Source organism: Thalia democratica, chromosome 4 (assembly GCF_965202585.1).
Source record: "Thalia democratica chromosome 4, ktThaDemo2.hap1.1, whole genome shotgun sequence".
In the NCBI taxonomy this organism is placed as follows: Eukaryota; Metazoa; Chordata; class Thaliacea; order Salpida; family Salpidae; genus Thalia; species Thalia democratica.
Genome location: NC_139168.1, coordinates 56,847,609 through 56,869,698, shown reverse-complemented (window position 1 = coordinate 56,869,698; position 22,090 = coordinate 56,847,609). Strand labels below are relative to the sequence as shown.

General features: G+C 25.8%; 1 protein-coding gene across 1 annotated transcript; it reads left to right on the top strand.

Moving 5' to 3' along the window:
- The first annotated feature begins 1,027 nt into the window (after positions 1–1,027).
- On the top strand, positions 1,028–20,624 carry LOC145835233 (WD40 repeat-containing protein SMU1-like). Its single transcript, XM_082942795.1, has 10 exons — positions 1,028–1,150; positions 4,265–4,354; positions 4,818–5,090; positions 10,658–10,902; positions 11,386–11,554; positions 16,709–16,804; positions 16,921–17,079; positions 17,408–17,569; positions 17,724–17,831; positions 19,984–20,624. Exons 1-10 carry the CDS (start codon positions 1,058–1,060, stop codon positions 20,131–20,133), a joined length of 1,545 nt encoding a protein of 514 aa, XP_082798921.1. The 5' UTR covers positions 1,028–1,057; the 3' UTR covers positions 20,134–20,624.
- Positions 20,625–22,090: the final 1,466 nt, after the last annotated feature.

The window sequence follows — 22,090 nt, the reverse complement described above, 5'->3', positions numbered from 1 at the left end:
TAAGAATAAAATCCTATTTAAGAAAAGAGTTTTAACATTATGACATAATTATAAGTATTTGGGTTAACATTGCAAGTTTTTAAACAGTTTTAACTTGTTTTTAAGATTATTTTTATAAACTAATATTGACATATTGACAATTTGTATATTAGTTTCTTCACAAAATTCAAGTTTTAAAGTTAAGTTTTCTAATTTGGACAGAGAAACCAAGTAATTTATTCCTTTTGTTTAATGTGATTCTTCTGTCAGCGTTTGTGAATTAAATTTTTTTACAGATAGATTTTGCAGATTGTTTATCCCCCCTGTGTGATGTATAATGCTTAAGTTAATTTGTAATTAATTTTGTTGTTTTTCCTTACAAATATATTTAATTTTTTTATAGTTTTCCCTGTAAATTTTTATGTCATTATTGTGACCCTACCAGTACCACTTGGCCTCCAGTGGCCCCTTGTGCATCCTGTGCTGCTGTGCTTTTATTTATTTATTTGTTGTTTATGTTATAGTATCTTATAGATAAAATTTTTATAAGGCATTTGTTCTTAACAGGAAATGAATATTTATTTAGGTTCGGTATAAGTTTGTTAAGAGATGACAACCTTGCTATAACTGAACAAAAACAAAAAATTATAAATTGGAAAACTAAGAAAAAGATAACAGTGCTAAAGATAAAACATACCAAGTTTTAATAACATGAAAAAATGCATTGTAATTATTTGAAAAACAAATTTTAAGTATTTTGTAACCATAAGTAAAAAAAACAATCTGAAATTTAATATATTTTACAATAAAGAACATTTTTACTTATTTAAGAAAAGTTCCACAGTAGAATTATTACTATTTAATTAAGATTAGATTAAAAATTTTTGATTGTCTCTAAAAGCTACTTTGAGTGTTAAAAAAAGGTTTTTTACTAAAAAAGCAACTTCTAGCTTAGATATTTAAAATGAGATCAACTAGTAAAAAAGAGCCTTACCTTTTATGACTTTTATATTAAGTATGAATTTTTAATAGTAGTTTTTCTTTTCTTAGACTTAAAAGTATAACAAGTAAATGAAAAATGACCCTTGAAATTGAATCAGCTGATGTGATCAGATTAATTCAACAGTTTCTTAAAGAAAATAATCTCCACAACACTCTAGATGTATTGCAGGTTAATTTATTTTATTGCGTTACTTTATTTTTTAAGTTTATGTTATTAAGATAATCTTAATAATATAAAATATATAATTAATAATATAAAGCAACTTACATGAAATTCAACAAATACTGATTAAAATATTAAGGGCATAGGGGGGGGGGGTAAACACCCTTTTTTGGTTTTTGATCTTATTTTATATAGTTTTTACTAAGCTATAAAATGCTTTTTACAGATTTAAAAAATTCAAAACAATTTTTGAGATATAGCCGGTCAAAGTCGGGGGCAACAATGGGATCCTTATTGGAGGCGCAAACTAAAACGGCAAAAATAGACTATTTCACTAAAAATCTATCTTCTCCTACGTTTTTTGAGATAACTACCTCAAATTTTCAGGAAATGTTCCTTGCAATATTTAAAAAATTCTGTCGGAACAAAATTAAAAAAAATTAAAAAATAAAAATTTTATATAAAAAATAAACAAAAAAAACAGTTTTTTTTTAGTTTTTTTGTTATAAAATTTTTATTTTTTATTTTTTTTTAATTTTGTTCCGACAGAATTTTTTAAATATTGCAAGGAACATTTCCTGAAAATTTGAGGTAGTTATCTCAAAAAACGTAGGAGAAGATAGATTTCTAGTTATTTGCCGTTTTAGTTTGCGCCTCCCATAAGGATCCTATTGTTGCCTCCGACTTTGACCAACTATATCTCAAAAATTATTTTGAATTTTTAAAATCTGTAAAAAGCATCTTGTAGCTTAGTAAAAACTATATAAATTAAGATCAAAAACCAAAAAAGGGTGTTTACCCCCCCCCCCCCCCTATGCCCTTAAGCTGTTGTCAAAGATTCAAAAAAATATCCAATAATTACGTCACAATAATACACTCATTATACAATAATATTAAAACTAGTCATTTATATTGCACTGCAAACAAGATAATTTATTCCTTATGTTTGGAAAAAAACTAGTAAATAGCCAAAAAACCTTAAATTAAAGAAATTTTGGAAAAAAAAACCCTGGAATTTTAAACAATTTTTACATATTAAGTAGAAAAATTTCAATTTGACACAAAAAATATATTGTGTAAATATATTTTTTTTGTCATCAGCAAATTTTTTATTTATTTTGAACACATTTAAAGTAGCTTCACAGTACCTTTTCAATGTTTTTTACTAGTTAACGCAGTTTTTTACCTTATACTTATCTTTAAACTAAAAATAGATCCTAAAATGTGTACTTTTAAAACCTGGAGGAAGTTTTGAAAACTTGAAGAGAATTTGCCAAAAAAAATTTGCAACTCTGTTAATATGAATTCTAGTTAGTATTAACTTTACATTTGTTGAATGACTAATTACTACTTTTTTGTTTTTCCTGTCTTTTAAGAAAATTAATTTCTTATTCTTTGCCATGTTTATCTAAGATATAATGTAATTGTTTACAAATCTTTCCTAATTCAATCAGATACATTTACAAATGTTACTTTGTTGTTTTATTTTAAAATTTAGTATGTTCTGTAAAACACAAAATGATAAAAATTCAATTGTACTGTCTTTTATTGTATGATGAACAAAAAACATACTTTTTTTCACTAGTATTTTGTTTTGATCAAAAAGCTACTTAAAAGTTTAAACGGTTATTAATTATAAAAATCAGTGCAACAAAATTGTCAAATAGTACTATTTTTAATCAAGAAAAGTCTACAAACAAAATAAAAAAACATTAATGTAAACCAGGCCCCTTTTAAAGAAATTAAAAAAGCTATGGTCCTCTTCAACAAGATTACTCAAAAAACTACCATTAAAAGCATCTAAGATCTTTTTTTTGCTCTTCATCAACAACTCCAAAATATCTAGTGTAAGTTTCAAAACTACCATTAAAAACACCCAGCACTTTTTTTTTGCTCTTTATCAACAACTCCAGTAAGTTCCAGTGTAAGTTTCAAATTATGACCTCATGGCCCCCTGTGGCTCATTAAGTGCACATGCCCCCCTTTGGCCTCTTTGCTGCTAATGGCCTGCTGAGTATCTGTCATTGCACCCAAGGGCCCACTTTGGGAAACCCTGATGTAAACCTAGGTAAAAGTTTTCAAATTATAAAAATTCTTAATTTTTTTTGGCCAGCTTTATACTTCTTATCCATTGACCTACCTTTATAAAAATTGTTTACTTTCTTTTATATAACCTTTTATATAGCCTATTTAAGCTCTATATTTTATGTCAATGAACTATAAACAGTTTGTAATTTTCTTCTTATTAAGTTTTAAAATTTTTAAGATTTTTTGAAAATAACTTTATTAGTGTTGCTTTGATTATTTTTTTATGAGCGTTAATTTAGCTTGATTAGAATTTTTTGCAATTAAAAAAAAATGTCCAAACTTTAGATTTAATTATTTTCCTTATCTTTAAAGCTAAATTAGATTTTTTTTAAATTCTATAGAACGCTTCTTTGCCTTTAATTAAAAAAAAATCCATTGGATTGGGGTATGAATTTTTGAGTGGGCCTCTTAGAATTTTTTTTTTGGAATTTTTACTCTAACAGATGTTTTAGCCAAAATGTATATATATATATTTTTTAATGTTCTTATTTTGCTGTGAACTCAAGGGTTGTTGTTTTTAATTTCTAATATTTTGATAATATATAAAAATATTCCTGATTTTAAATTTCAAAAACCTTCAACTTTCTAAAAGTCACTGTAGCAAAAAATTTTTTTTTTCTAAAGCTTGTTTTAATGCACTTAATTATGAGTATTTTAAATGGCTAACACTTTTTTTTAATCTAAACTGTTTTTATGTAAGACATGACCCATGTACCTTTTACTAAAATTGTCATTATTTGAACATGAAATCCCTCATACTTACTTTATGAGTTTTAATTTTTGACTTTTTTATAATATATACAATGATAACATTTTTGAAGACGTTTAAAAAATTAAGCAATATGAGTCTAATAGATTTTTAATTTAATTTGTCAAAAACTTAATTTCTGATTGTAATACTGTTAACATTTTTAGATTTTACTGTTTTAATTTAGTTTTTATTGAGTATGTTAAATTTTTTGAATTAAAATTAATTTTTAAAAACTATTGTGTAAGTAGTTACAATTGTCTGAATACTAATTGTACGTACAGAAAGAATCCACAGTTTCTTTAAATACAGTTGATAGTATTGACAGTTTCATAGCAGACATAAATAGCGGTCATTGGGAAACAGTTTTAAAAGTTTGTTTGAATAAATATTTTGTGACATGATTCCAAACAAAAAGTTTTATTTTATTAAGTTTACGTTTTTTTTAATAGTAAGTTTTAATGTTGTATATATTTATAAGTTTTATAATCTTTGTTTATATACATCTTTATCTACACACTACATATCTACAAAAGTTTAAGCTTCTTATGTTTGCTAATTACTCTTATAATTTTGATTTTTACCAAAAAATGTCTACAATCATTTTAAATTATTATATTTTATGTATTTTAGTATTAACAATACAAAAAAATCAACTAATGTTCGATTTGTTTACTATAGTTTCTACGCATTAAGCGTTTTATCAAAACAATAATAAAGTTAACAGCAAAGTTTTCCAAATCACAAAAATACACTGCATGACGTGTCAAATAAGTTTTTATTTAATTTTTTTATCACGAATTTTATATATATATTTAAATTCTCAAATTCTCACAGTCCATAGGTTCATTAAAACTTCCACAAAAAACTCTTGTTGACTTGTTTGAGCAAATTGTAATTGAGTTGATTGAAATGAGAGAATTAGGAGCTGCAAGATCTCTGTTGAGGCAAACAGACCCAATGACAACGTTAAAACAAGCACAGCCTGATCGATATATGCATCTTGATAACTTACTCACTAGATCTTATTTTGACCCTAGAGAAGCTTACCCTGATGGTTCTACAAAAGAAAAACGTAGAGCTATTATAGCTCAATCTTTAGCAAAAGAGGTTGTTTGTTCTTTTTAATACTATATTAAGTTAAGGGCATAGGGGGGGTTCAACATTTTTAATTTTTTTTTTTCATTAGAAATAACATTGGATCTTATATAAAAGCTTGAAGTACAAACTACAAGCCAGTTTTTATAGAATTAAAAATTCTTATTTAACTTTTGAGATATTGTAAGTTTTATAAAAATGTTTCCTTACAAACCGCAAATTTTTTGGGGTCAATTTTCTTGGAAACTTAAAAAGTTCCTAAAAATCTATCTTCTTCATTTTTTGAGCTAGAAACTTCAAATTTTTAGGAAACGTTTCTTTTAAAGTTTAAAATAGACTTATTGTAAAAATTTGAAGAAGGTTGGTTAAAAATGAAGGAAAAGAAAGGTTTTTATTAAAATTGTTTTTTTTTTGCGTTTTTAGTTTGCGCCTTCCATTTGGAACCTATTGAGGTCACCGACTTTGATTGCTCATATCTCAAAAATTACTTTGAATTTTATCAAGCAGTTAACAATGTCTTATAGCTCAGATAAAACTATAAAATAAGATCAACTTGTAAAAACCTAGGTTGACCCCCCCCCCTCCCCTTATGCCCTTAATCTAATTTATGAAATAACAGTTTATGCTAATTTATATCTATCTTTCTCAGCCCTTTCTACTTAAAACATTTAAGTTTTATAAATATATCAGCTATCTTAAATGAAGGTAGATTCATCATTTTTTTACAGTACCTACAAATAAACAGTTCAGTGCTAATGTACTAGACTTGTTTTTAAGATTAGACTGTTATTATAGTTCATTGTAGTAACCATGTATGCTTGATGATTTATTGAGGACAAAATCAAGTTGCAAAATGTTGTGTGGATTTTTGTTGATGATCGTTAATGCATTCTAGTTCTTACTTTTAATTATTAAATGTTTTTATATAATTTATTTACATGCCCAGTTTAAATTGTAGTTGTTGAAAAAATTTTCATTACAAATTTTTCAAACGGATTTATACTTTTCGTTTTATCAGGGTTGCCACTTTACCTGGAAACCTGGAAAAACCTGGAATTTTAAATAATTTTAACATTTTCAGTAGTAAAATTTCGATTTGACACAAAAAATCTATCATATAAATAAATTTATTTTGTCATCATCAAAAAATTTTTGATTAAAAAACACATTTAAAGTAACTTTACAGTATCTTTTCAATGTTTTTATACTATTAAACACAGTTTCTTATATAGAAATTAGCTTAAAACTAAAAATAGACCCAAAAATAAGTACTTTTAAAAACCTGGAAGAAATTTGGAAAACCTGGAAAATTTTTTAAAAAAACAAGTGGCAACCCTGTTTTATTCATTTGGAAAATGAGTTGAATCTTTTTATTTAATTTGTAAGAGAGTATACTGTAAAAACAAAAAGTTTGATAATGTTTTAAGAAGTAACAAGTGCCTTTTAAGATTCTAAATATCTATTAAAAGCATATATTAAGATTAGTTATTGAATTAATTTTTTATAATTAAAAAGATAATTATTTTATTCTAAACAAAAATAAAAAATGGTTAGAACCATCAAAAAAATCAGTCTCAGTCTTATACACACACTTAAAAGAGATCTTTCGTTTATTAAAAAACAAACATTTTGAATTCTGTAGAAAACAAAAAAAATACTAGCAACTAGAGAAATTTTATACTGTTAATTAGATTTTTTTCGTTAAAAATTCAAAATAAAAACTAAAACAAAAAAGTTACTATTTTACTAAAATATTAAATTTTATACTTTTACTTCTAGATTAATAGACCACTTATATTTGAGATTAGTCAGTTAAGTTTGATATAATTTTTTAAATTTGCGAACCTGAGAAAACAAAACTTAAGAAAATTATTTTTGTTTACTGTAACTAAGAAAAACTATTTTTATAAACAACAAACCCCTAATATTGTATTTGATAAAAAAAAACTGATGACATTTTGAACTTTTTATTAAAACTTTTCCTTAAAAACATTGTTTAAATTAATTTTTTCGTTAGTTTTTTTTATCCACCATTGTTCTGTATAGTCTAGATTAGTTCTTATAAGGCTTTCTTAAAACTGGACTGTGTATGCATTTTCAATTTGTTCTGGTATACTTTCCTTGTAAAGTTTTTTATAATGTGTAATTAGAGCAAATTGGTCTTTTATTTCATGATTAATTTTAGTTTTATTGTTTTTCATATGTTTCTGTGGGCATTCCACCTCTTAGTAAAGCTGTTCATAGTTTGTCCAATGTATAAATTTTTGCATATGTTGCATGTAGCTGCATATATTCCTTAATTTTTGCAATTTAAATGTTGTTTAATTTTCATATTTCGTATTGTTTTATTGTTACTTATCATACTTTTATTATAATTTCCACATAAAGCACACTTTCCACATTCAGCTGTTTTGTTGTTTTTTTTTTTGTAAAATTGTTTTTGTTTATCAATATATTTCTCAGTGTTTTTGGTCTCTTATAAGTTAATCTTAATAATTCTGTATCATTACATTGTTCATTTTTGTTAAAGTTTATAAATTGTTTAAAGCTGGTTGCCCAAGTTACTTATCACTTTGTTCTGATTGTTTTTTGTTATTTGTTTTAGGATCTTTATTACATACTTCATCTAATTCATTAAAGGTATTATTTATTAATTTTAAACTATAACTTGATCTACTGCATTTAATCTTTAAGTTAGTTAGTGCATTTACATAATCTTCTTTTTTTCTTTTAACTTTTTAAGTCTATTAGCTTCTGATAAATGTACTTCTCTTATGTTTTTTGTTTTAACTTGTTCTGGGTTTAATTTATGAGTTTTAAATGTTGGATAGATATGTCCTGGGTTATCATTTTTAAAATATTTAGCTTTTGGACCTGTAATTTTGACATTATTCCACTTTTGTTATTTTTTTTCCTTTGTGTGAAATAATTTGTTTTCATCTAATACATTTATTTTGTTTAAATGTTCTACTTTAAGTTCTGCTTTTACTTTGGTTTGATTTATAAAATTGGTTAAAGATGTATTTGTCCTGATTTCTTCAATTTTTTCAGTTTTTAGAAACAATAATGCTTCTGCCTAGAAAATAATTTTGTTAGTTTTAAAAATACTTTATACAAAAATAATCAAGGAATACCCACAGGAGAAAATTTCAGCGTCTCTCGGCCAATATTGCCCTCAATTTTTTAACCAAAAAAGTAAACTTACAAAACTTTTATTACACTTATAAAATATACATAGACGACATATTTTTTTGTGCCCGGAAAATAAATCAAATTTTATTCAAGAAGAACTCACCAAAAAATTTCAAACTCATGATTTAAATCTACAATTTAAAAAAGTCTCAACTACAGAAGAAGGAAAAGAACTTGAATTTTTAGACATCTTTTTTAAAATAAATAGGATGAAACAAACGGATTTAAAACAGTAAACCATACTAAACCCACAGCAAAATTAGCAAAATTTTTAAATGGCAATTCTTACCATCCAACAACACATGTTTTTAGAGGGATAATTTTATCAGAAGCTAATAGACTTAAAAAAATAAAAGAAAAAAAAAGATTATATAAATGCACTAACTATCTTAAAGATTAAATGCAGTAGATCAAGTTTTAGTTTAAAATTAATAAATAATACCTTTAATGAATTAGATGAAGTATGTAATAAAGATCCTATAACAAATAACAAAAAACAATCAGAACAAAGTGATAAGTAACTTGGGCAACCAGCTTTAAACAATTTATAAACTTTAACAAAAATGAACAATGTAATGATACAGAATTATTAAGATTAACTTATAAGAGACCAAAAACACTGAGAAATATATTAATAAACAAAAACGATTTTACAAAAAAAAAAAAAAAAACAGCTGAATGTGGAAAGTGTGCTTTATGTGGAAATTATAATAAAAGTATGATATGTAACAATAAAATAATATGAAAATTTAACAACATAAATCAATAAAACTAAAATAAACCATGAAATAAAAGACCAATTTGCTTTAATTATACATTATAAAAAATTTCACAGGGAAAGTATACCAGAACAGATTGAAAATGCATACACAGTTTAGTATTTAGAAAGCCCTATAAGAACTTATTTAGACTATACAGAACAATGATGGATAAAAAAAAACTAAGGCAAAAATTAATTTAAACAATGTTTGTAAGGAATAGTTTTGTTTACCGAAAAAAGTAACATCATCTATAAATTTAGTTGTCACTGTTGTAGTGACTACGTGGGAAAAACATCTCAAAGGTTTCATATAAGAATCGATCAGCATGTTCCGAAAGTCTTGAAAAGCTGGTTTGATGGCCGTTCGGAGAAACCAACGAAAAAATACTTCTCGGCGATTGGGCAACATTTGTTGGACAATACTGAGTGTGCTAAAAATTATAAAATAGAGAATTTTTCTGTTTTAGTGAGAGCGGAGAACTCTTTTCAACTGCATATTCTGGAACCCTTATATATTCAATCGTTAAGGTCCAGTTTATGTAAGCAGAAAAAGTTCGTATACTAAACTAGACTTTTAAAATCGTTATATTAAGTAATTTTAAAGTAATTAGTTTCTTGTTAGATATCATTTTGAAGTGTAGATTTAATTTTAATTTTTATCGCTGATTTATTTTAGATTGTTTTTAATCTAACGAGTTTTATTAGTACACCAAATTTATAAAGCATAAGCAGTTACTTAATTTTTAACATTCGATTATTACGTCATTTTATATTTTTAAACTTTAAACTATAGTATGATTTTATTACAATTTCTATTCATTTTAACTTAGTAAGATAAAATTTTTGATGAGCCTTACTGCAAAAGTACTAAAATAAATTTAAGAAAAATGAACTGTATTTTGTTATATTTTTTAAATAAGTTTTGCACCGGAAAAAGCTGTTCAAATAATCTAGAAGTAAAAGTATAAAATTTAATATTTTAATAAAATAGTAATTTTTTTGTTTTAGTTTTTATTTTAAATTTTTAACTAAAAAAATCTAATTAACAGTATTATAATTTCTCTAGTTACTAGTATATTTTATGGTTTTCTACAGAATTGACAATGTTTGTTTTTTAATAAACGAAAGATCTCTTCTAAGTGTGTGTATAAGACTGAGACTGATTTTTTTGATGGTTCTAACCATTTTTTATTTTTGTTAAGTCTAAATTTCAACCCTGTCCGGTCTTTAAAGTCAAAAGAGGCAGACTACCTTCATCCCAGTTTAATTATTTTTTTCTATAGATTAATATAAACAATAGTTTTTACGAAATGTTCTTTGAATCAAAAGTAGAATTGTATGTTATGAGGTTTCATAAAGATTTTATTTACAATTCTGAACTTTTTTTTTGATAAGTATTGTGATGACCTTATACATTTAAGTTTGTTAAGAAATATTTATGTACAAATCGTTAAATACATTAGAATATTCATGCAAGTTTTATAAAATTGCCTTATATTTTTAGTTACTTGAATCTGTAAAAATCTGTTGAATTTTAATAATATCCGTAATTAAATCAGCTACTTAATCTAATTAACTACTTGCTTTGATTTAAGTTAAAAAAAATGTTACTATTAAAAACTAATAGGTGAGTGTAGCGCCACCTTCAAGACTGTTGGCGTTGTTGGGACAGTCCATCAAGTGGCAGCAGCATCAGGGACTTCTTCCTCCTGGATCTACCATTGATCTGTTCAGGGGGAAAGCAGCGACAGTTCATGAAGAAGATGAAGAAAAGTATCCAACACAAATCAGCAAAACTATTAAATTTCCTCAAAAAGCACACGTTGAAACGGCTATTTTCTCACCTGATGGCCAGTTTCTTGTCACTGGCAGGTTTTCAATTATATTTTGTATTAACAATGTCTGAAAAATAATTAAGTCAAAATTAATAGGGTTTATATTAAAATCAACCTAGCAAAATATTTCAGGTCAAGACTTTTTTATTGGTATAAGTTAACTTTATAAAAACCTGATTATGATTCGCCATATTGGAGAAACTAATAACATTACCTAGTGTTTGTAGCACCTGCAACCTTGAAAAGTTGTAATAAACTAATTCAATTTTGAATTATTACTTTTAATAACATTTTGATATAAAATGAACGAGCTTTAACAAAAAGTCTTCTATCCATCAATTTAAATAATATGTAATTGTTCTAAGTATATTGTTTTAATTTATCTAAGATAATTGCATAATCTATTTTTTACTCAATATTTTAATTACGTGTTGATGATTATTGTATAAATTAGTCTTTGATAACTGATAGAAATATACTTTAAAAAGCTTGTTAGCTGATACCAAAAACATTTGCACAGTGTTGATGGATTTATTGAAATATGGAATTTCGCAACTGGAAAAATCAGAAAAGATCTACCTTTTCAAGCAGACGAAAAGTTTATGATGATGGACACAGCTGTTCTTTGTCTTGCGTTCAGTCGAGACAGTGAAATGTTAGCTAGCGGTGCTAAGAATGGTAAAATCAAGGTAGGTTTTGCCACAATATTTTTTCTTAATATTTCAAAATTGTGTAAAGAAAATTTGTTATAAACCAAGCTAGGAACACTTACTGAAGTTGTTAGGTTACTAGCTTAAATAATAGAAGAAGAGATAGGTTTTATAAATATATTGTTATGTTTTCCCTTCAGTAATAGACTCTTAGTTTGACTGGCATTATCTAAAAGGTTAATTTGAATTTTAAAAATCAGTACAATGAATTTTTAGGCTAGCTAGAGGTTTATAAAAAGTTAACATCAAAAAAAATTTTTTCACCACCCCACTTTGATTAATAAAAGGCTTACATGACAGTTCAAATTGCGACAATTCAAATTCTTAATTATATATATTTTTTAAGTATTTAGTTTAATATATAGTCTTTTGAACAAAAAAACGAAAAATTGCTCAAAAATTTTTGGTTCAAGGACCTGGGTACACAAAATGACCTCTCGGTCATCGAGTTGCATACCCAACTATAATCAAAATTATAATGAGCTAAAATATGAAAAAAAAAATAAAGTTAAACTCTAAAACGAAAAACTCTATTAAAAATTGAGACTATTAAACTTTACAACATTAAATATTTTCTTGCACAAAAATATCCAAAAATAAATTTTTATATAATAGTATCTAATTAAACACACATAAAATTTATATTGAACTCTACTTAAGGTAAAGTTCTAATCTGAAATGTTATTTAATTTAATTTTTTATTATTATTTTAGCGATTGATATAACCTTTTATACATTTTATATGATTAAAAAATAAAAATAGAATAAAAAAAATAAATCTTAAGTTTTGAAAAGTATGTTTAAGAATTTAAATTCTAACATGAACTTTCAATTTATCAAAAAATAAAGCATATAACATTAAAAGAAAAAACAAAAAAAACTGCATTAAAAAATAAAAAAAGTAAAATAAAACTGTATCCAAAAAAAGCTATGCTTAATCTAAGTAAAAAGAATAAAATAAATATACCCTTTTAATTAAAACTATCAGTTTTTACAAACTTAAATAAATATCTAAATATAAGAGTTTAAGCAAACCAAAATAATAATGTAAACAAGCACAAAAACACTTTAATATAGTAAATCAGATTTCTCTGTAAAAAAAAAAATAATTATAAAAAAAAGTCAACCTAATACTAGTTTCAAATGTTATCATTAGTTTCAGCTTATGATTTAAGTATTTAACTTTTTTTTGGCAAAATATATATAGAGATTATTAAGTTTAGTTACTTAGATAAAATGTAGACTATTTAATTAAACTCTTTATTTAGGAATTATAATTATGTAACAATTTTAAGTATTAGTCAAAATACTATAATAAAAATATTTTAATTATTTAATACTCGTGTAAGCGTTTAATTTTAAACGTTAATAACACACGACAATGCACGTCGTTTTATTATAAATCTTCTGGTTATAATGTTTTTACTTAGTGCTTAATTAAATTGAACAATTGTGTTTAGTAATATATATTAAGTTTCTACACTAGTAATAGATTAGATATAACACTTATTTTAAAACTTATCACTGAATTTGTTATGTTAAGGGCATAGGGGTGGGGGGCCAATCACCTTTTTCACAATTTAGTCTTATTTTATTGAGTTGTAACTAAGCTATGAGTTGCTTACTGCATACTTTTGAAGCTCAAAATATTTTTGAGATAAAGCTGGTTGAAGTCGGAGACTATAGTAGTTCGAATCAAGCCCCCCCCCCCCCCCCCCCAAATACCTAAAATGACTTCTAAAGGGGATTTTCCTTACTTTGAAAAAAATGTCAGGCTAAATTAGTCGCAATCAGGCTAAATGAAAAAAAATTTTGCGTACGAACCCTGCATTTGTTTTAAAATTAAAATGACTTATAATGTTGGGAATTTAAAAATACTACAAAACAAAAGTTTTAGATTAAAAAGTAGGTGTTTTTTTTATCTATTTATTTTTCAAACTAAAAGAAAAGGCTCTAAATCGATTTAGATATTAAAAATAGACTTATTCTAAAAATTTGAAGAAAATTGGTTAAAAATGAAATAGAAAATAGATTTATATAGAAATTGTTTTTTTTTTCGCGCTTTTGGTTAGCGACTTCTATAAGAAACCTATAGAGGTCACTTGCTTTCATCGCTTATATCTCCAAAGTTACTTTGAGTTTCTTTAAGCGGTTAAAAATTTGTTATAGCTCAGATTAAACTCTACAAAATAAGATTAACTTGAAAAAATCAAGGTGGACCCCCTTATGGCCTAAGCTCTGATACTAAAGCCTATATCAATAAAAATGCCCCATGCTCTGAAAAAGCTATGGTATACACAAAAAAACCTAAAAGTGCATTCTGGTCAATTAAGAGTACTTATCATGTTTCTTTCTTACACGACTTCTAACCTTCTTTGGCGAATTTGGTCTTTAGGTAAAAGGCACATAATTTATATTGGAAAAGCCTTCTTACAGTTCGTTGCTATGAACTTAAAACAAGACAGCATAATATTAAATAAGAACAGTTGCGAATTTTCTTAAACTTGCATGAACAATATTAAGACAATAATCCACAGGCACATCAGAAATATCTAAAGAATAAAACTACTTAGATGTTTTTTTTTGGATTTATTTCTTTATACTTATAAGCTTACCACAGATGTTCTTGTGCTAAAACTTTATTTCAACTAACGGCGTTTCACTGCTCTCAAATAAATTTAAGAACAGATCTACGGAGTCTATAAAATGTTAACACACATTAGAAAAAAAAGCAGAAAAAGCATGTATAATTATGTATAGTGTTTATGTAGGTAGTAACTATAAATGAACTTTATGGTTTAAAAACAAAGTTTGGGATAAAAACATAAAATTATAAAATTGTCTACAAAAAATACAACATTAATAAAAGTAGGCACTAACCTCAAAAAGCTCTAAGAGTAGGCAAGTTTTTAAAATGAAAATTAAATTGAGTTGTGCAGAAATGTTACGTCGTAATAAATTTAACAAATTGGTCAATAATTTATACAGCTTAAAAACATGAAGTATTAAACTTGCAAGTGTATGTAATTGTAATGTGAGTGTTGTGAAATAAATTAGTACATAAGTAGGCAGAGTTATTTAAGGTAGAATCGTCGGTTGTGGGGACAAATATTCGATAAATCTTGCCGCTTATTCAGAAGTAGGTCTTTATCTTCTGCTGCAATTACTGCTCTTTCTGTATTGCAAGTTGGGCAAATTCTACTTACTCCGTTGGATGCATGTTTGATCTTTGAAACAATACTCCACTCCATGTTTGGCCTTTTACCGTACCTGTGAAAAAAGCTCCAGACATAATCCGATAAACGCGTGCTTTGTTTTTCATTTATATTTTTAAAAGTATGTTTATGGTTAGCATATCTATCCTTGAAACTACCTGCTGTACTTCCGATATAAATTTTATCTGGGCCTTTACTTTCAACTTTGACTTTATAAATTACATTTTTAATTAAACAATTACCTTTTAATGGGCAGTTATCTTTGTTTAATTTACGGCAATTACATGTTTTAGGCATATTACTTAACTTATTACTATTAGGGTTAATTGGTTTTGAATATTTATTTATAGTTTTATTGTTATGCATTTTGCTTATACTTTTAGCGCTATTATCACTTACTTGTTATAAGTTTTCTTTTATCATTTTAGAAATACTTCTAGTTATACGTTGATTATTATAATCTACACTATTATTAGTACTATTGATATGGATATTTTCGTTATCATTAATATTAAAGTTATCATTACAGCTTATATCTTTAATGTTTAAATAGTACTAATAATAAATAGTTTTAATAGTACGAATAATAGTGTAGATTATAATAATCAACGTATAACTAGAAGTATTTCTAAAATGATAAAAGAAAACTTATAACAAGTAAGTGATAATAGCGCTAAAAGTATAAGCAAAATGCATAACAATAAAACTATAAATAAATATTCAAAACCAATTAACCCTAATAGTAATAAGTTAAGTAATATGCCTAAAACATGTAATTGCCGTAAATTAAACAAAGATAACTGCCCATTAAAAGGTAATTGTTTAATTAAAAATGTAATTTATAAAGTTAAAGTTGAAAGTAAGGGCCCAGATAAAATTTATATCGGAAGTACAGCAGGTAGTTTCAAGGATAGATATGCTAACCATAAACATACTTTTGAAAATATAAATGAAAAACAAAGCACGCGTTTATCGGATTATGTCTGGAGCTTTTTTCACAGGTACGGTAAAAGGCCAAACATGGAGTGGAGTATTGTTTCAAAGATCAAACATGCATCCAACGGAGTAAGTAGAATTTGCCCAACTTGCAATACAGAAAGAGCAGTAATTGCAGCAGAAGATAAAGACCTACTTCTGAATAAGCGGCAAGATTTATCGAATATTTGTCCCCACAACCGACGATTCTACCTTAAATAACTCTGCCTACTTATGTACTAATTTATTTCACAACACTCACATTACAATTACATACACTTGCAAGCTTAATACTTCATGTTTTTAAGCTGTATAAATTATTGACCAATTTGTTAAATTTATTACGACGTAACATTTCTGCACAACTCAATTTAATTTTCATTTTAAAAACTTGCCTACTCTTAGAGCTTTTTGAGGTTAGTGCCTACTTTTATTAATGTTGTATTTTTTGTAGACAATTTTATAATTTTATGTTTTTATCCCAAACTTTGTTTTTAAACCATAAAGTTCATTTATAGTTACTACCTACATAAACACTATACATAATTATACATGCTTTTTCTGCTTTTTTTTCTAATGTGTGTTAACATTTTATAGACTCCGTAGATCTGTTCTTAAATTTATTTGAGAGCAGTGAAACGCCGTTAGTTGAAATAAAGTTTTAGCACAAGAACATCTGTGGTATTTATTTCGATAAGCTTAGCTTATCAGGATCTCCAGGATTTAACGCCTTTTAACGTTACATCTTATACTTATAAGCTTATTTAGCTAATAATTATTTATAGAGAAGTTTAAAAAAAATAAAACTATATCAGTGTTATTAATAGTATTAAAATAGTATAAATAATCTCAAGTATTTTTTGTTTAGCCGTTGAAAATTTTCAAATCTTTTCATTTTACATTATTTTTAGCGTAATAGCATTAAGCAAAACTTATTTTTCAGGTATGGAAAACAGCAACAGGTCAGTGTTTAAGAAGATTTGATAAAGCTCACAGTAAAGGGATTACAAGTGTCGCGTTTTCAAGGGATGGCTCTCAGGTGATAATACATTTTATTTTTTTACTATTGAAGTTATTAATCCGCTTTATATAAAATTTAGACACAAAACTTGAGTATTATTAGTTTTATTGTATTGATATCTATGAAAATAATAGGTTTTGAGTACTTCATTCGACGGAACTGTCAAAATTCATGGTTTAAAATCTGGAAAAACATTGAAGGAAATGCGGGGACATACTTCATTTGTCAATAGTGCTGTTTACATGCTAGACGGACAATCACTGATATCTGCTTCTTCAGATGGAAATGTCAAGGCCAGTTCATATATAATGAGTATAAGTATAAAAATACTTTTTTAATCTAAATTATTTTTACCTTACCTATATATCAAAAAATGTTCTAAATTATTTAAACAGGCACATCTTTACATGTGTTTCGGGCTAGATGCTTTATGCATCAAGCTTACCTCAGTGTAATGATGGTCTGTTTTGTATACTATATATATTGCTGTACTTTGCTTTTTACGTATTTATTTCATTTTTTAAAATACTCTCTTAATCTTTTTGTTAACTTGCATATTATTTTTTATAATAACTCAACATTCAAATGTTATGTACATTAATGTCGACAAACAAAAAACAGATGTGGAATTTAAAGACAGCTGAATGTACAAACACATTTGCCTCAATAGGAGGAGTTTCTAGTGAACAAGAACTGACTGTCAACAGTGTTCATACTATTCCAAAAAATGAAAATTTTGTTGTATGCAATAGATCCAACACCGTTTCTATTACAAATCCACAAGTTTGTTATTATGCTTTTGTGGCTATTAAATCATTGTAAATAATTTTTCATTAAGCGTATAAACTTAATCACTTTAACTTTTTTTATTTTGAAAAAAGTTAATAAATTTAAATTTTAAATTGAGTACATAAAAAAATAATATGTTCTTATAAAGGGTCAAATAGTCAAGTCTTTCAGTTCCGGTAAGCGTGAAGGAGGAGATTTCGTTTGTGCAACCCTATCTCCTCGCGGTGAATGGATATATTGTGTAGGAGAAGACCAGGTAGTGTTTTAAAATTTTTAAACTTTACCTTAAGCCAGTGGTTCCCAACCTTTTTGATGCCCCGCACCCCTAAAATATCTTAATTTGATCTCGCACCCCTAATACTTGATAATTTGTTTTTTAATTTTTATGATAGTGTACTATATTAACAAAAATAAAATGCTTTGAAATTTAAAAACATTTCAGTGTTCAACTGTTTCAGCGCAAGTTAAACCAAACTGAACATAACTATCATTCCACTTTCTTATCTTTGACATGATTGAGTACTAATTATATAAACTGTATTCTAAGAAAAATAAAAAAGTCAATTACTAAGACATTTTTTTCATAAAATTTATACAAAAACATTGCTTCAGCCTATGACTTCGTCATTTAGTTTTTTAAGATTTGAAAAAATATTAGAAGTGAGGAAAAAGCACTAGAAAAGTAATAAATATTAGGCTTAAACTTAAAACTAAACTTTTTATACATTTTGTTATGAATATATGTACTTAAAAAATAAAAACCAGCTGTTTTAAGTTAAGCTTATGTAATGTTTTATTTTCAAAACTATTAGCAGCTAGGAGGTTTCAAAATAATAAAGATTTTTAAAAATTAAAAGATATTTAGTCTTAAATTGTCTAAAGATATGTATAAAAGCAAATACAAAAAAAGTTTGTATGCTTACAACATAAATAGAAACAAGTAGATTGAAAAACATAAACGGTTTAAGTTCAAAAAAGGAATGAATAGAAATAAAGTTGATGCATTGATTACTTTTGCTAATCTATAAAAATTGGTTTCACTAAAGCTAAAAACAAGTTTTCTTAAATGGTATAACATACAGTAATTGCTGTGAACTTTACAATTTACTGATGTAAAATCTTTAAGCACAGTTTTCTGCACAACTAAGCTTAACAAAAGATTACATTATAAATGTAATAGACTTAACAGAACCTGTTCTTAACAGCTATAAAAAACCTGCTGAACATACTAATTTTTAATCTAAGTATTTTAATTAAAATAGATGCTAGATCATAAACTGTTTTAAACAATTAATGGCCAGTTAAGAAAATAAAATATTTAAAGAATAGATGATTAAAGTTCACAGGTGTAAAACTCTAAGAAAGCTTTACTGAAATGTCAATTCTAAACTAACAGCTATAAATGAAATTAGAAATTTACTTCTAGAAAAGCGCTCTTGCTCTATGACGTATTAATAAAATTAATTTATTCAGAAAATCAGCGTCAACTTCTTTTTATAACAAAATGTACTTTTTAACTTTATAAACTTTATCAGAGAGTGAAAATCTCCTTATTTATTAAACAAAAATAAAAACCATCTCGCACCCCCAAGGGGTGCGAGCACCCCTGGTTGGGAACCCCTGGTCTAGATGAAAAATCAACAAATTCAATTTATTTTACCTAAAAAACTATAGAATATATTAAGCCTTTATTTAAACTCTACTATTAATCTCTAAATTGGTTTTGCATTAGTATTTTTTTTCATTTAGGGTTGCCACACCCTCAGGCTAGTTTAAGTTTAAAAAAAATCCAGCCAACTCAGTATCTTTGAGGTATTTTGTAAAACTAAACCTAGCTAAGCCTTGTTTGCAATTTTTTAATAATTCTGACTATTTTGGTTTTAATCTAAATGTCAACTTAGTTTTTGATAAATAAGGCTTATTTTTTTTATAAAGTGGCAACCTTGCTTATGGTTTAGTTGTAAAATGTCAGTGGTTCAAACTGTTTAATATTAATAATAAAAAGATAAAACTTTTTAACTTCTACTTTGTGTTATTTTGCGACTAATTAGTTGTTTGTTTATATAAATCCATTTCATTCAGATAAAGTTTTTTTAATTTTTATTCTAAATATGAGTTATACTAAAAATTTAATTTTACTTGAACTGTATTTATTCTTTTTACATTACTTTAATGTTATTCATGAGTTGATAAATACAGATCATTGATTTGAACTTTATTCTCAATCATTTAGTCTTAGTTTTTAATCGAACTTGGACTTTTTTATTTTTATTTCTTGTGTTTTAATATTGAGATTACAAACTTTAAATGACTGAAGATATTTTGTTAGAATAAAAACTGAAAATAATATACAAGAAATAATTTAAAATTAATTTCTACATAAAATACGCAATGTTATTATAACTTAGGTGCTCTACTGCTTTTCTACATCAACTGGAAAACTTGAAAGAACATTGACTGTGCACGAAAAAGAAGTGATTGGTATTTGTCATCACCCACACAACAACCTTGTTGCTACTTATTCTGAAGATGGTCTTTTAAGAATATGGAAGCCTTGAATATTTACTTGTAGTTTTTTTGTGTGTATTTTTATTCTTAATTGTGTTAAGGTTAAATTGAAATTTAGAATGTTATATAGTTTCAAACTGAACACTTTTAGCAAATTTTATTTTTACTGAATAAAGTTTTCTTTGTTTTTTATTAGTTCTTTGTAATTTTTCAAGAAGATTTTGACTGTTACAAGAGCTATATTTTAGATGACTTTTTTTTTTAATTGTAAATATAGAATTTGAAAAAATACATGCATACCACTGAAAAAGTTCTATTTTAAACATTTATAGTTTTTAAACTCAGCTATTTAATTATTTTTTTTTTAATATTATCTTTACTTTAGTTTAATGTAAGTATTAAGAACATTTCAAATATTGAATTGCTGCACTTGATTATATTTTATAAGCATAGGTTTTATGTTGTAAACTAAAGTGTTGTGTACACATAGACTTTATAGTGCAGTAAAACTTCGATAGTTATTGTAACATAGGAAATTATGTACCCCATTCTTTGTTATTTTAAAATGTTTTAGTTTATCATTAATAAAATTTAAAGTCACAAAAGTTAAAAAAATTTTATACGATATTTAATAATAGAGTTGTTAAAAATATTACTGGTCCAATTCTTACACTCAGTTGTCGTAATCAGCTACAAATAAGTAAATTTTTAAAGTGATTGTATTTTGATAAAAAATCTATCTTTCTTCTACCAACAAAATCAATTCATGTATAAAAAAGTAATTGCTAAAGTCTATTTTAAATACGGTTTTTATAACATTAAGAATTGTTGTACTATAGTAATATTAATTTTTTAAAGCATTTGTTACTTGTACTAAGTTTTACAAATTTGTTTACTTTCAACAGGAAAAAAGAGCCTTCAATCTCGCTAAGTTTTGACATATAACCTTACTATAAATGTCTAGCATTTTAGAGCTAAGTGTTTTTGGGAACTGCTCATTTATAATCCGCATTAAATTTCAACCCGATTAAATCTCAACCGTACAAACCTTATACATATTTTTTTCTGTTTTAATCAAGTCTTGCCTGTTCACTACAAAAAGAAATGAAATTTGATAGCCCTTTTCTTTTGCTGCTGCTCTCGTGACTCATTCTAAATTATTTGCCTAATTTAGGGTTGCACAAAACCTTGAATTTGTCAATTTAAGTATCCTAGAATTTTAATAATGTTATATTAAATTAGATATGAAAATCTCTAACACAATATAAACTTTTTTTCCTTGTTTAGATGATTATGTATTATAAAACATATTTAAAATAAAATTATAGTATTTAAAAAAAATTAGTTTAACACTTCAACACTGTAAATTTGTGATATATAAAGTCTTTGGCTGACATAGCCTAGTCCCTAAACTTATTTATAAAGGGCTTGAATCTGACCATTTTATATATTGTGGACACTTCGTTATTTACCTAATAAGGCTACGTATCTTATTTTGCTTACTAAGATGAAGTCCGAAAAGTTTTCGTACGTTATTTTTATGCTAGACTTACAGAGGTTCTAACATAAACCTAACTTTTTTGCCCCAATATATAACGTAGTTTTAAAGATTTATATATTTTGGTGCTACTTACCTTACAAGTTACAACAATAGGTAAACAGTAAGCTATAATTTTCTAAAGAATCTACTATAAGTTCAACTCTAGTTTAAGTAATTAGTTATATACTTGTAAATCGATTAAAATTTTAAATGACTGTCATTTAACACTTATTTTAATAACTTAAATGATATACTATTACGTATTTTATGCCTTAAACACTTGATTGATACTATTTTTGATAGATATTTGTGTTTTTCTTGTAGAAGGTCAAGTTATTCTAGAAGATATTAAAGTTCTAAAAAAATCTTGAATAGTAAAAACTAATAAAATCAAATTCTAAATTTGATGTAAATCACTACTATACTAAGCTATAAAGAATCTTAATTTATAACAAAAATACATAGTT

What these genes read in the sequence shown, in the direction of transcription:
- LOC145835233 (XM_082942795.1), top strand. Translation starts at nt 1,058, where the DNA reads ATGACCCTTGAAATTGAATCAGCTGATGTGATCAGATTAATTCAACAG. An exon ending in ATTGGGAAACAGTTTTAAAA is followed by an intron (nt 4,355 to 4,817) that starts GTTTGTTTGAAT and finishes AAATTCTCACAG; the next exon opens with TCCATAGGTTCATTAAAACT. An exon ending in TTTCAAGGGATGGCTCTCAG is followed by an intron (nt 16,805 to 16,920) that starts GTGATAATACAT and finishes TGAAAATAATAG; the next exon opens with GTTTTGAGTACTTCATTCGA.